Here is a 16,639-nt window from a genome sequence, read left to right as displayed (position 1 = left end):
GACATGACTCTGATGAGTTACTGGATCTGGGAAAAAACCAAAATGTCATTTTCAAATTCTTGAAACACTGCGGGGGCGTTACATAGGCTGAAGGGCATAACTAGGTATTCATAATGCCCATCACATGTATTAAATGCAGTCTTCCACTCGTCACCTTGACGAATCCGGATCAGATTGTAGGCCCCCCGCAGGTCCAGTTTAGAAAAAAAATGTGCCCCCCGTATGTGATCAAACAGTTCCGAAATTAAAGGCAATGGGTACCTATTCTTCACTGTGATGTGGTTGAGGCCTTGGTAGTCAATGCAGGGTCGGAGGGATCCATCTTTCTTCTTGACAAAGAAAAACCCAGCTCCGGCCGGGGATGAGGATTTACGAATTTAGCCCCTCTCCAGATTCTCCTTAATGTAGGCAGACATAGACTGGGTCTCAGGCAAGGAGATAGGGTACACTCTACCGGGAGGAGGGGACGAATCAGGAACCAAGTCGATCGGACAATCATATGTTCGATGTGGCGGCAAGGTCTCTGCTTCCTTCTTATCGAAGACATCAGAGAACATAGAGTAACAAGAAGGCAACCCTGCCAATGATTGATGCGGAGAAGGCTGCGGTGGATGGATATGACCCAGACAGCGGTCGAGACACTTGGGACCCCACTGGAGAACCTCTCTAGAGTTCCAATCCAGGATTCGGGAGTGCAAACGGAGCCAAAGCAAACCCAGCAGCACGGGGTTGATGGCCTTGGGCAGGACAAACAGGGAGATGAGCTTAGAGTGAAGAGTTCCAGGGAACTCACATGTCCATGGCCACGGCCATCGAGGGGTAAGTCAGAACGACGGGCCGTGGCCATAGACGTTACAGATGTTAAACTAACATTTGGTCACAGCATATTTGATCGCCAAAAAAAATGTGGAGAGATGCCACCGAAAAATGAGCCAAATTGATGTATGTGGAACCGGCCTTAGGGTATGTTCACACAGGGCAGATACACTGCGTAGAAGCACACAGCGTATCCGCCCTGATCCCCAGGGAATACCAGCTGAAAAAACACACAAAATTGTGGTACGGATATTCGGTCGGAATGTATGCTGCGAAAAACTGCACATAAAAAAGCGATACCCGTAACCATGGCCACGCTTCCCTCTGACATCCCGCAGCTTGGCTCCAGGAATGACGTTTCATCCCATGTGACCACTGCAGCCTGCGATTGTCTACAGCAGTCATGTGGAGTGAAACATCATCCCTGGGGGCCAAGCTGGATGCAGAAGCAGCGAGTTCTGAGTAAGCATAATCTTTTTTTTTTTTTTTTCCTGAGTTGTGATTTTTATGGCGGAATCGCAGCTTTTACACCACAAATTGAATTCAATGGGGAAAACCTGCAACAAGAGCAACAATTTCGCAGCATAAATTTACATGTTGCGGATTAAAAAACTGCACCGCAGGACAATTTTAATGTTTTTTTCTAGGTTTTTTTTACGCAGTGTGTGGATGAAATTTGTTCAAACCTCATCCACTCTGCTGCTACTGTATTAAGCTGCGGATTTTCCGAAATTAAATACGTTGCGGAAAATCTGCAGTATTTACACTACATGTGAACCCGGCCTTAAAAGGGAACCTGACACCATAATTTACCTATTGAACTCTCCTGACTCCTTGCTGGCCACTGCTATCAAAAGTTCATTGCCGTTATCCTCTCCCCTAAACTTCTCCTCTGATCGTAAATGACGGTCTGCAAACATTTTGCGGCTTTTATGCTAATAATCCGTCTCGTTCATTCCTTTTCTTATGCCCGCCCACCGCCTAAAACTGGCCGGCTCTGAATGCCATAATCTGGTCTGAGATAGCGTGCATGCACCCATCATGTATGGTTCGACCAACCTTCCCTGCTTCGTCCGAGCTGGGGGGAGGCGAGGAGCTTTGAATCAAAAGTAAAGAGGCGAGGGTAACTCGGAAAGGCTTGAAGAATGAAGATATGAATCTTTTCAAACGAAGATATGACTCTTATGCTCATTAGCATACGGCACAGAAACACTAACAAAAACTGAATACTAAAGGTACAGCGCCGACTTAGAAGATAATTATAGGTTACAAAAAAATGATTTTTCACCCACTTCCACTAGGTATTCCTGGTTTAATAGGTGACATGCTGGTGACAGGTTCCCTTTAAGGTATCTTTACATATGAAGATTTTTGTCCAATCAGACCAATATTAATCTAAATCCATGTGTCTAAATGACCATGAGTGTAGCTGGCAAACAACAATTTACACATCTGAAAGACCCCTTCACTATAAGTATTATTTTAAGAATTTCTTAAAAGGTTAGGAAGACAAGAAGAAAAATATCTGTGTGTGTAAACTGCCAACTCAGATGAACTTTAATATCTCCAACGTCTGATTGGTCAGAAATCCCTGTGGTTAAGTCCCCTTAATTTCCAAAGGGCTGTGGGCCTATTTGTCAGTCAGTGTTCATGACTCCCCAATAAGAATTAGAAACGGGGAAACCACTGCTTCAAAAACAACATAAATGCCTGTCTCACATATACAAAAAAAAAAAAAACAACAAAAAAACATATAAATGATTACCTCACCAAGGGAATAATGTTCTATGGATAGATAAAATAATGCCGAAATCTTTGTCTGCTGTAAAGAAAATTCATTTTTCAACAGTAAGAACATTATACCAACAGCAGCGGTGGTAATGCTTGCAATAGTAGGGTGGAGTGGGAATACTTTGCTTTCTCTGGATCAGCACAACTTGCCATTATTGAAAGAACCATGAATACTGTTGTCACGGCCACCGCCGTTTATTCACCATATCCCAACATCTTCTGTCTCCTGCCCGGCGCCGCTCCTCCCCTCTGGTTTCTGCTTCTGGCGGCCTCCCACGTCACTGCTCATCTCCTGCCTAGACCACTGATGCTGCCCGGGCGCACGCTGACCCTTCTCTTAAAGGGCCAGTGCGCACCATTGTGCCATTCATCTTTCCTAAGCTGTAAAAGGGTTCCTAAACCAAAGCAAAAAATAAACTAAAAGAATGCCCATAGCAGTATGAACAAAAAATATAATATTTTATTATATAATAATTGTATACAAGTACAATCCGTTAAAAATGAAGGAGAGTAAGGGACCACAAAAATATGGTCCACCACTACAAACCATCCGGGCTGCAAAATCCTAAGTGCCCACAGTGCCATACACAAACACACATGTAAGGGGTAGATATAAATATGAATACACCCTGGAGCCCCAAAGAGATGAGAAGATATCTATATAATATGTTAGAAGTGTCCTTAATGCAAAAAAAGGGCGATCTACACACTAGATTTAGCACATGCAGATTAGCAAACTAAACCAACCTACTGTAATAGGTAATAATGCATCATATTATGCAGCCGGGTAGGCAAATGGGTGCACAGCAACAGGTAATGATGACTCCACGTACTAGAGAGACTAAGCTAGGATGTATAGGTTACAACCCAGGATATAGTGTAAATGGAAAGTAACACTCACACGTAGACATGGTGTTGGTGTGGTAGGCAATAAGGAAAAAGGCAACTGCCCCTATAAAGGAATTCTGCTTACTCTCCAATCCCTGAGCAATTAGGTTCATCCTAGATGGTCTAGTGATTCCCTGCGTTATACTTTGTTGGATTTCATGTGATTGACCTCTGCCTGTACCTTTGAGTATCCTTGCCTGCCCTGACCTGTGACGAACCCCTGCTGCCTGCCCTGACCTTTGGCTCTACCAACCGTGAATGCATGTCTACTGCCTGCCCTGACTAATGCTATACCTGACCTTAATTTCTTTCTGCTTATGTAGTACTATGCCTGTTAACTTTGGCAATTGCCAAGGCAGACTACTCTGGGAGTAGCACCTGGGGTTTCTAAGCAGCAAAGTCCATATCCCGGTAAAGGGGTTAAAAGGTGACTACCAAGGGTTCCCTTAGACTCTGCTCCCCGGTTTAGCCCCACATCCAATCCCTTGGTGACACAGTGGATTTGCACTATCCTAGGCAGGCACTGTGACAGTCGCATTATCCACGGGCCTAGTGACCACTGTAATGTATCAGAATTGGCTTCATCAAGACAACCCTTTTCCATATGCCTTATTAGGGCAAATCGACATCATAGCGGGGTCTTAACAAAGAGTGGCTCCTGTTCTGGTTGACATGTCACATGCTTAGCCATTCATTTAAATAGCTGGCATATAATACTGCATGTATGGCCAGCCGCAGCTTCTGAAACTGGACCCATGGTGATCGCCGGGATGTCTTCGGTGTAAGCAGGGGCTGTCTTGATGATTAAGGAGAGTGTCTAATCCTCTGTCAGATGTATGATTGGGGAACTTAGGGAATTTTTTTTTTTTACCTAAAATAAATGGTGTATATCAGAGTTTTCTAATTTTTCCACCAGTAGAGAATCAGCTTAAAGAGTTCATAAGTTGTATTGTGGGAAATATATCTGTCCTAGGATGTGCACAGGCTAAATTTTGGTGTATTGTAGTCTTAATAGTAAAATTGTGTATTATATCAATTCCTGACCTTTTCTTTGATCAAGTACAACATCCAGACTCACACCTTGTTTTACTGTCTTTGATGTCCATTCAGGCTTTTTTTTGTAGGAAGAATTTTGTTATTGTCAGCGATGATTAGTTTGCATCCATTTGTTATGTAAATCATACAGCCTTCGTGTTTCATGTGTAATGTCTTTTATGTGTTATTTTTGTGTCATTCATTATTTGATGTTTATATTCATGCAAATGTGCTAATTATTTACTTGTTTAATAACTGAATCAGGTGGTTGGAGTGGCACAGGCAATCAATAAGAAATCCGGCAGCAATGGGACGTTTACTGAACAGGATGAGAAGGTAATGTTTGTCATGTCAATTATTATTCTGTGTGTATATATACATATATACTGTATATATAATTACACAAGTTAAGAAAGTGCAACATTGATTTATTTTTCTGATTTAAGTTAACTTGGCTAGAAAAAGGCTAGGTTCACACCACACTTGCCCATAAATAACAGCACACATCTGGAATCAAACAAAAAATAAATAAACATTGAAAGTATGTTTTTCTGTATCCCTAGGTTTCTATTGTGCCTACGTATGTCAAAAGAATGTCCTTTTGACATACGTTTTACAGATGTCATAAAGACAATGAGGGACACATGAAAGTGAATGTGCCATAGAGTGTGGAAGATTTATTATAATTGTTTAAATTTTTTTGTAAAGGTGTGTGGTTACCAAAATTGAGCAATTGGATTTTTTGGGTTTTGACACTATCCATAAACCATCAACATTTTCATGTAATTAAGATCCTTAAAGGGAATGTGTCATCAGAAAATGACACATTGTATAAATCAAGTTTTTATGTTAAACCTATTTTGTAAGAATTTTTGGGGATGTTGTTTTTTCATTTTCCACGCCATTATCTATATTAAAAAAATCATTGTGAGATCGTACATTTTTAACTTTGGCCACTGAGCCTCATGATAGGCGGACACTTCCTGTTCTGTAAAGATCACTTTTCGGTAGTCATCTCATTAGCATCACAGGCAGAATCACAGGATTCACCTTTGACAATAGGTGATGGTGACAGATTCTCTCCTTCCCGTCATTGCACCATGACCCCTGCACAGATCACAGAGCATGCGCAAAATGCTGTCCCATAGAAGTCAATGAGTCATCTACAGACTATTGTTTCTTATGGTCCATGTGGCTGCTGAAAAGCAGATCTCTGAATGCTGTCAACCGCAACAGTATTTTCAACAAAAAATAAGGCTCTGGAATGCAGTGGAAAAAATGCCAGTTCTGAAACTCCAAAATAGTCAGGTCCTTAAGGGGTTAAATGAGTCATTACAGCTTTTACACATTAGTTTTGGAATGAATCCTGACAGATCCCATTGACTTCCATTTTTTTTTTTTTGGTGAGAGTAGTGCAGCAGACTACTGTAATCTGTCCGTCAAAAAGTAGTGGGAATCTGTCTAAATGCATACAAACTTGTTTCGTTCTTTTCCTATAGATTTCCATTACTCTTTGAAGGCAGAGTAGGGTAGCACGCTCCACTTTTCTATGTGGTAAAAAAATAAACCTGAGGATCTGGAACATAAGAGATCGTAACAGATAAATAGTCATATCTGTCATGGCTCCCATAAAAGACTGCTTTCTAAATAGAGTTTTACAGATAAACACAGAATCAGAATTTATTCTTTAAATTGCTTTTTGATTAACCTAAAATTGACTGTCGTTATAATTATTTTTCACAGTTAGAGACTTGATGAACAGAGTCCATACCGGCACCTGTGCAATAGCATAGTGAAAATGTAGCCTCGTCTTCATTAATAATACTGCATAAATATATATCCATTAGAATATGCTTGTTTTGACAGGTGAATACTGTAGCTGTCAGTTCCATAGACCAGGGTGCTCTGCGTGTATTGTATAGGCTACTAACTAAGGCCAACATCCTGAAGATGTCATATAATTACTGCAGCTGTGCTGTGTTTTTTTTAAGCTGCGGGATGTGTCTGTTATTTATGAGTGGGTCTGAGGAACTTATCTTTTTCCATAGGGACGTTGATTACACAATAAGCATAAATAGACATATACAAATAGTCATTTGGAACATAAGCATAACATGTAAATTATGTATATACTTCTTTTAACATTGTATTATTATTTTTTTCCTGTTGCTTATATTGCACCAATATATTCTATATTGCTCAATACATTCCGCAGTCCCTGTGCCTGAACCTAGAGTCCTGCTAGGCAACAGTGCTAACCCCTAAGCCACCATGCTGCCCGTTATAAAGTAAGAGTACATTGCTAGTAGTTGCCTAACAATATAGTCATTTTACAAATTTCTTTAATAACAGGATGATTTGTGGGGACACACATGTGGAAAGAAAGTAACGAGGAACTGAAAGAGGACCTGTCACTAGGTCCGGTAAATTGAACTAGATTACTGACCTGAATAGCACTATCTCCCTGTTTCCAGCGCTGGTTTTCTTTTTTTCCTGGACCTCCCCCTGTTCCAGAGATGTGGCCCAGTGTTGTTTTGGCTCACTCCTATGATATTTTGCTGTAGTTAGCCAACAGAGCGTGAACTACCTTCAAGCTGACTTGTGCTGATTGGTCAGCATCAGAGGCAGGGGAGCTAGCTCCACCCTGTTGGCTAACTACATCAAATTAGCATATAGGGAGCCAACACCACAGTGGGCCATATCTCTGGAAAAAGGGGGTCCATGAAAAAAGAAAACGGCGCTGGAATCAGGGAGACAGTGCTATTCAGGTCAGTTAACCAGTTCAACTTATAGGACCTAGTGACAGGTCCTCTTTAAGAGGTAAAAATAGAAAGTTTGTGGTGTGGGGATTGTGGTAATCGATCATATATCCGATATTCCTGTTATTTTCACGTTTGCTATCTTTTGCAAAAATGCATGTAAGTTTGTATTTCCATAATAGGGTAAGTATCTGCATTTCTTAATATTTTTAATGATCTGCATTGACATCTTTAATTTTTAAAAAAAAATATTTTAATATTTTGCGACTTGCCATGAGTAAGGACGTGCGATACATCTGAAACGCGTAGGCTACTTGTCGATGCATTCATCCCCATATGCAGTTTGGATTTTAAATGCTGACAAAGTTACCTCATTATGTGCCGCCATGAGAATGCGTGCGCAGATTGGATCCGCAGACTCGGATCGGTGAGCTGGAGGATTTCTCCCCCCTTTCTTATTCTTGTTTACACATTGCGGTTTCTCTATTCTCCGTGCTCACCATTTATCTGCAGTATTGGTTTATACTGTGAGGGTATTTAGCCCCAAACCAACGGGGGTGTCTGATTACTACGCAAATGAATTATTGAAAGTTCTCTGTGGCTACGAATAATTTTTTTTCCAAGTGATTGACTTTAAAAATATGGCGGAAGATCCTCAAATCTCATTGCGTGAGAGGCAGCATTGGTATTTGCTAATACCGACAGTACTAGCCAAAATAACCTAGATTTACAGGATAAATTCCATGAATTGGAAAAATCTCTAGCACATGAAACGTAAATTTGGTGGGTTTTGACAACCCTCCAAAACTATGTATCAAAAGACATTGTTCCTAGAGGTTTGCGACTCAGAAAAATCCCCACTTTGATGTATTCAGATGAATTTACAAATGATTGGAACTCTCTGCTCACGGAGTGTACTCTCAATCTTGAGACTAATCATCAAACATGAAGAAATTAAACTTGCGGTATTGCAACTGAACATTGAGAAATTAAAATAAGATAACAAGCAATTTTCTGAATATGATGCCTTAAATTCAAGAACCAAGAAATACATAGCAGAACTGGAAGAATCCATTATGGAAACGAAAAGATCCAAGTTTCAGCGAGATTTACATGACTACGCCCACGATGAGGTATATAATTGGGGCAAAAGAGACAGGGCACACAATAGGGTTAAATCCATATTGAAAAAACGCAGAAAAAAACAAAAGGAACCACTCAGGTCAACATAGTGAGTTTCAGCTCTACGGAACATGATTCCACCGATGGGGTAACTGAAGGTTCTGAAACAGACGCTTTGAGAGTGAACTCCAACCGACAAACGTAGAACAAGAATAGATATCTGTCAAAAAACGGGGGAAAAGAGGTGGCAGGAGGTGGCAGGAAAAACAGAGCTAATGGACACCGAGCCATCCCGCCGCCTCTGGAGTTGTCATAATTGAATGCGCAAATAGCTGTAATCAACCTCTCATCAGTCCCCTTAACTACAGACCCAATTTAAGTATTATCCTTTGGGTTAAATATTGTTCCGGATCGGGACTTTGATATTTTTACCACCTTGTTAGATGTAAACAAGTTTGTTCACAACCTCACTGTCAAGAGACATTTCATGACTTCCACCACTATGGACTCTGACATAAATGGAGGTTAACCAAGGAAACAACTATAAATCTTTGATGTTTTAGCAACAGATCACTCTGTCTTGTCTTGAGGATTTTTAAGAGGAAACGAGAACCAACGAGCTGCCAAGATGGCTCAACATTTTATCACTCCCAACCCTAATTTCTATCCCATACAGTCCAGGACTGAATCTATGGAGAAATTCCAGTCTGCTTTAGAACGGGAATTACAAAAGTTATATAACATTATCAGGGGAGAAAAAGTCGCATATAATCTTACAATTAGACATAAATCCGCTCTTAACACACTGCGTAACAACACCGACATCATAATTAAGATGGCAGACAAAGGGGGATGTATCACAGTCATGGATAAACCATGTATAACTCTCAAATCTTGGCTCTCTTAACCCCTTCCCGACATCCGCCGTATATATATACAGTTACGGCGCAGTGATGGTGCGGGCTCAGGAGCAGAGCCGGCACCATCACCGCGGGGTGACAGCTGTATTATACAGCTTGCACCCTCCCGTAACTGCCAGGACCGGAGCTATTCTCCGATCCGGCAGATTAACCCCTCAGATGCTGCGCTCAATCGCTGGGTTGCTGTGGCAATCGGACGCTAGAAAATGGCGTCCGAGACGGCCTTGTAAGGAAGCCGATGAGGACCAGCCTGCGGCACGTCCTCATAGGCTTGCGGTCAGTGAATAACTGACAGCGCTAATACACTACACTACGTATGTAGTGCAGTGTATTAGAGTAGCGATCGGGGCATCAGGCCCTCATGTCCCCTAGTGGGACAAGTAAAAAAAGTTAAAAAAAGTTAATAAAAATGTGGTAAAACAATAAAAACACACACGTTTCAAATAAAAATAGAGCTAAACTGACTTTTTTCCCATAGTAAGTCTTTTATTATGGGAAAAACCGTAAAAATTAAAAAAACTATACATAATTGGTATCGCCGCGTCCGTAACGACCCAAACTACAAAACTATTATGTAATTTATCCCGCACGGTGAACGGCGTAAAAAAAACCCATGAAAAACAACGCCAGAATCTTTGTTTTTAGGTCACATCTCCTTCCAAAAAATGCTATAAAAAGTGATCAAAAAGTCACATTTACTCCAAAATAGTACTAATAAAAAACGACAATCCGTCCCGCAAAAAATAATCCCTGACACCGCTTTGTGCACGCAAAAATAAAAAAGTTATGGGTCTTAGAATAAGGCGACACAGAAAACAAATGATTTTATAAAAAAAGTGATTTTATTGTGCAAAAGCCGCAATACATAAAAAAACTATACATAATTGGTATCGCCGCGTACGTAACGACCCAAACTACAAAACAATTATGTAATTTATCCCGCACGGTGAACGCCGTAAAAAAAATCCATGAAAAACAACGCCAGAATCTTTGTTTTTAGGTCACATCTCCTTCCAAAAAATGCTATAAAAAGTGATCAAAAAGTCACATTTACTCCGAAATAGTACTAATAAAAAACGACAATCCGTCCCGCAAAAAATAATCCCTGACACCGCTTTGTGCACGCAAAAATAAAAAAGTTATGGGTCTTAGAATATGTCGACACAGAAAACAAATGATTTTATAAAAAAAAGTGATTTTATTGTGCAAAAGCTGCATTACATAAAAAAAACTATATAAATTTGGTATCGCCGTAATCGTATCGACCCGCAGAATAAAGTTAACATGTAATTTAGGGCGCACTGCGGATGCCGAAAAAAAACCCAATAAAAAACTATTCCAGAATTGCTTGTTTTTGGTAATTTCCTTTACCAAAAAATGAAATAAAAAGTGATCAAAAAGTCGTATGTGTTCTAAAATGGTACCAATAAAATCTACAGCCCGTCTCGCAAAAAACAAGCCCGCACACCGCTCAATCAACTGAAAAATAAAAAAGTTATGGCACTAGTAATGCGGTGATGAAAAACATCTCAATGCGCAGGCCGGAGGGGAACATTCCTTCAGTTTCAGGGCCCTAGTATTTAGGAACTAGGAAAGGGAAGGGACATAGCACATCCGCTGGAAGCAAGGGCTCCCATATTATACCAGCGCAAAACTTTCCCAGCAATATTTCCCAAACTACGAAGGAGAAAGGCTGGGTTCACACGTGGCGGAATTTCACTTAAATTCCGCTGCGGACACTCCGCAGCGTTAATCCGCAGCGGAGCCGTTTGTCCATTGACTTACACTTTAATTTAGCAGTGTTCGTTTAGACGAGGCGTAAAATTCCGCTGCGGAGCATAGGCTGCGGAGCGGAATTTGGTGTCCGCAGCATGCTCTGTCTGTTGCGGAGCAGTGGCGGACTCATGGCGGAATTTCTCCATTGACTTCAATGGAGATTCTAATTTCCGCAATGAAGTCCGCAGCTGTCATGCACATGTTATGTGTGCTGCGGATCCGTCTTGCTTTTTTAACTTGACATTTCTTCATTCTGGCTGGACCTATGTATTTCTAGGTCTACAGCCAGACTGAGGAAGTCAATGGGGCTCCCGTAATGACGGGAGCGTTGCTAGGAGACGTCAGTAAATAGTCACTGTCCAGGGTGCTGAAAGAGTTAAGCGATCGGCAGTAACTGTTTCTGCACCCGGGACAGTGACTACCGATCCCAATATACAGCAACCTGTCAAAAAAAATAGAAGTTCATACTTACCGAGAACTCCCTGCTTCTGTCTCCAGTCCGGCCTCCCAGGATGACGTTTCAGTCTAAGTGACGGCTGCAGCCAATCACAGGCTAATAACAGGCTGCAGCGGTCACATGGACTGCCGCGTCATCCAGGGAGATCGGGCTGGATGCCGAAGGAGGGACGCGTCACCAAGACAACGGGCGGTAAGTATGAATTTCTTTGACTTTCACAAGGTAAAGTGCTGTCCCTTCTCTCTATCCTGCACTGATAGGGAGAAGGGAAGTACTTTTACCGCAGTCCGCAGCAGCTAGTCCGCATCAATTTACTGCACATTTTGTGCAGATCCGCAGCAGAATCTGCAACGCAGATTCTGTGCGGCATTGATGCGGACAGTTGCGGAGGAAATCCGCCACGTGTGGTCATGCCCAAAAAGTCCCCAAAAGGTGCAGAATGTTACAAAAGGGGGATAAGAAAGAAAACTGTTTATAAGTGTGACACCAGCCTGTGCATAACAGATCGCTTCACAGCGTAACCCACATCTATGGATAATTGTATTATTTACCCCATTATTATACCCTCTTATTATGCCCTGATGTTCTCCGCACAGATTACATATGCCACCACATTATAAACAGAAATACCAGCAAAACCCCAAACAGAACTATTACCAAGCAAAAATCCATGCTCAAAATTGCGGTCTTTCCCTTCTTAGCCCTACAGTGTGCCCAAACAGCAATTTATGGCCACAAGTAAGGCATTACCATACCCGGGAGAACCTGCTTAACAATTTATGGGGTAAGATTCTCTAGGGGCACAACATATTGTGCGGTGAATGGGCAGATCAGTGGAGAAATTTAAATTTTCACTTTGCATCATCCACTGCGTATTCATTTCTGAAAAACACCTGTGGAGTCTAAATTCTCACTACACCCCTTGATAAATGCCTTTAGGGGTGTAGTTTCTAAAACGGGGTCACTTTTATTTGGTACATCAGTGGTTTTGCAAATGCAACATGGCGTCCGCAAACCATTCCAGCAAAATCTATGCTCCAAAAGATAAATACCGCTCCTTTTCTTCTGAATGCTCCCATATACGTATACAGCTGATTATAACCACATATGGGGTGTTACCGTACTCGGGAGAAATTACTTTACAAATGTTGGGGTGCTTTTTCTTCTCTATTCCTTGTAAAAATGAAAAATGTTGATCTAAAACTACATCTTGTTGGAAAAAAAAAATATTTTTTATTTTCATGGCTTAATTCTAATTAATTCAGCAAAAAACCTTTGGGATCAAAATTTTCACTATACCCCTAGATGATTCCTCAGGGGGTGCAGTTTCCCAAATGGAGTCACTTTTGGGGTGTTTCCACTGTACTAGTACTACAGGGGCTCAGCAAATGTGACATGGCGCCCAGAAACCATTCCAAAATCCAAATGGTGCTAGTTCCATTCTGAGCCCTACCGTGTGTCCAAACAGATGTTTATGACCACATGTGGGGTATTGTTTTACTCGGGAGAAGTTGCTTTACAAATGTTACGGTGCTTTTTCTCCTTCAGTCCTTGTGGAAATGAAAAAAAAATACCTAAACCTACATTTTCTTTGAAAAAATGTAGATTTTCATTTTTACGGCCTATTTCCAATAAGTTCTGTAAAACACCTGTGGGGTCAAACTGCTCACTGTACCCCTAGATCATTTTCTCATGGGGTGTAGTTTCCAAAATTGCGTCAATTGTTGGGGGTTTCCACTGTTTTGTCCCCTCAGGGTCTTTGCAAATGCGACATGGCCTCCGCAAACCATTCCTGCTAAATTTGAGTTCCAAAAGCCAAATAGCGCTCTTTACCTTCTCAGCCTCGCCATGTGTCCAAACAGCCGTTTATTACCACATGTGTGGTACTGTTTTACTCGGGAGAAATTTCTTTACAAATTTTATGGTGCTTTTTCTCCTTTAGTCCTTGTGGTAATGAAAAAAAATTAGCTAAACCTACATTTTATTTGAAAAAAATGTAGATTTTTATTTTCACAGCCTACTTCCAAAAATTTCTGCAAAAAACCTGTGGGGTCAAAATGCTCACTATACCCATAGATAATTTCCTCAAGGGGTATAGTTTACAAAATGGGGTCACTTGTTGTGGGTTTCCACTGTTTTGTCACCTCTGGGGCTTTGCAAATGTGACATGGCCTCCGCAAACCATTCCTGCTAAATTTGAGCTCCAAGAGCCAAATGGTGCTCTTTCCCTTCTAAGCCCTGCCGTGTGTCCAAACAACCGTTTATTACCACATGTGGGGTATTGTTTTACTCGGGAGAAATTGCTCTACAAATGTTGTGGTGCTTTTTCTACTTTAGTTCTTTTGGAAATGAAAAAAAATTAGCTAAACCTGCATTTTATTTGAAAAAAATGTAGATTTTCATTTTCATGGCCTAGTTCCAAAAATTTTTGCAAAAAAACTGGAAGGTCAAAATGCTTGCTACACCCTTAAATAAATTCCTCGAGGGGTGTAGTTTCCCAAATGGGGTCACTTTTGGGGGGTTTCCACTGTTTTAGTTCCACAAGACCTCTTCAAAGCGGACATGGTGCCTAAAATATATTCTAATAAAAAGGAGGCCCAAAATCCACTAGGTGCTACTTTTGCTTCAGAGGCCGGTGCTTCAGTCCAGTAGCACACTATGGCCACATGTGGGATATTTCCTAAAACTGCAGAACCTGGGCAATAAATATTGAGTTGCATTTCTTGGGTAAAACCTTCTGTGGTACAAAAAAAATGGATTAAAAATGAATTTCTGGAAAAAAATAATGAACTTTGTAAATTTCACCTCTACTTTGCCTTAATTCCTGTGCAATGTCTAAAGGGTTAATAAACTTTCTAAATGCTGTTTTGAATACTTTAGGGGTGCAGTTTTTAAAATGGGGTGACTTATTGGGGGTTTCTAATATCTAAGGACCTCAAAGCCACTTCACAACTGAACTGGCCCCTGTAAAAATAGCATTTTGAAATTTTCTTGAAAATGTGAGAAATTGCTGCTAAAGTTCTAAGCCTTGTAACGTCCTAGAAAAATAAAATGATGTTCAAAAAACACTGCCAAACTAAAGTAGACATATGGGGAATGTTAGTTAGCAAAATTTTTGTGTGGTATAACTGCCTGTCTTAGAAGCAGATACATTTAAATTGAGAAAAATGCACATTTTTGCAATTTTTCGCTAAATTTTGGTGTTTTTCACAATTAAATACTGAATGTATCGGGCAAATTTTGCCAGTAACATAAAGTCCAATGTGTCACGAGAAAACAATCTCAGAATCGCTTGGATAGGTAAAAGCATTCCGGAGTTATTACCACATAAAGTGAAACATGTCAGATTTGAAAAATGAGGCTCTGTCAGGAAGGTCAAAAGTGGCCAAAGAGGGAAGGGGTTAACAGATACACAGACATATAGAAAACTTGATCTTAATCCTACTATTATTTTTCAGTCCACACTTAAGAACTTACTGAATGAGGGACTAGTATTGGGGGTAATTACTCAAAAACAATTTGATTATATAATGGTAGAGAACCCAGTCATCCCAATCTTACATGCCCTCCCTAAGACCCACAAAAGTGTTGTTCCTCCGCCAATGTGGCCCATCGTATCTGGCCTGTGGTCACTGACCGAGAGGTTGTCGGAATGGCTGGACTCATTGCTGCAGCCTCTCGTTCAGAGAGTACCAGGTTACAAACAAGATACACATGACATTCTACGTGTTTTTCACAATAAGATCTGGCACCAAGACTTTGTTTGGCTCCGTTGTGATGTGGTGTCATTGTACACCTGCATTCCACATGATGTGGCATTGAGGGCCCTCAATCATCATGTATCCAAATATGGCTCATAAAGTCAGGACTTAGAATTGTTTATTAGGGAGGTCTTAGATTTCCTGATGACCCACAATTATTTCCAATATGATGGTCGTTTTTATTTACATCTGAGGGGGGTGTCAATGGGGGCAAAATTGTTGCCCTCCTTGGCCAATCTTGTTATGGCTTGGGGGGAGGAATTTGCCATATTTTCCCCTGACAACCCCTTTTAGATACATTGATTACCTCCTCCTCATGTGGGAGGGCGATCTGTCCGCCATACCAGCGTTCATCAAATAATCAACTGCAATAATTGTAATGTTAAGTTCACCAATTCGTTCCACTGTGACACTATATCCTTTGTGGATCTAAAACTAAACTCCAAAGTGGCGGAACCTATTGCCTCTGAAACCTTCCGTAATCAAGTAACAGGAAACACCATTTTGCATTCCAACAGCAGTCATCCCAGGCATACTATCATGTCCATTTCAGTGAGTGAGATGATTAGGGCAAAAAGAAATTGCAGTCAAGATGAAAATTTTGGCAGGGAGCAGTCAGTGATTTGCCAGAGGCTCAATAAGAGAGGGTACAAAAATTGGGTCTGAAATCGAGCAAAATCTGTAGTTCAAACTAAAACGAGAGACCATCCCCTGTTCACTGAGAAGTCAAACGACACACGAAGTCCCAACAAGCCTACCCTGGTGTTGCAATATAGTAATCAATTTTCCCAAATTACAGATATTATTCAGAGATATATTCAGAGATATATTTCTATCCTCATAGAGGATGAGTGTAACGGCACGTCGTTCTGACTTACCCCTCAACGGCCATGGACATCCGAGTACCTTGCAGCGTCGTCCTCCTGTGAGGTGCCGGCACTCACTTAAACGTTCTAAAACACTCCTATCTGTGGCATTGGTAGGTTTTAACTGAAATAATGTACTCTAGAGTGGTGCAGTTATAGCAGAACCTCACTGAATATCTACTTATGTGTTCTGCTGTATGAATTTCCAATCTCTCACTGTTAAACGCTTGGATTTGCATTGTAATCTGTAACATCTTTTAATCTTTGCAAAATATCTGCACCTTTTAGTGAGATTCCGTATATTTCCTTTTGTATGACCGTTATAAAAAAAATTCTCAACAAATCCCACCTAGAATCCACAGGGAAATCTTCACCAAACGGTGAAGATTTTGGTGCGGATTTTCTGCTGCGGAAAGCAGCAGAGCGTTGAAAAAACAAAAACACTTTA

At 40.9% G+C, this 16,639-nt stretch overlaps 1 protein-coding gene across 1 annotated transcript in view; it reads left to right on the top strand.

The window, feature by feature from the left end:
- The window catches only part of PDE5A (phosphodiesterase 5A), a 325,066-nt gene that overhangs the window by 95,800 nt on the left and 212,627 nt on the right, over nucleotides 1–16,639 (top strand). The window contains exon 3 of the mRNA XM_075860590.1: nucleotides 4,795–4,866. Within this exon, the coding sequence (XP_075716705.1) occupies nucleotides 4,795–4,866 (72 nt within the window). The remainder of the gene's footprint in view (nucleotides 1–4,794; nucleotides 4,867–16,639) is intronic.

Source organism: Rhinoderma darwinii, chromosome 1 (genome assembly GCF_050947455.1).
Source record: "Rhinoderma darwinii isolate aRhiDar2 chromosome 1, aRhiDar2.hap1, whole genome shotgun sequence".
Classification (NCBI taxonomy): Eukaryota; Metazoa; Chordata; class Amphibia; order Anura; family Rhinodermatidae; genus Rhinoderma; species Rhinoderma darwinii.
This window is presented reverse-complemented; position numbering and strand designations above follow the sequence as displayed.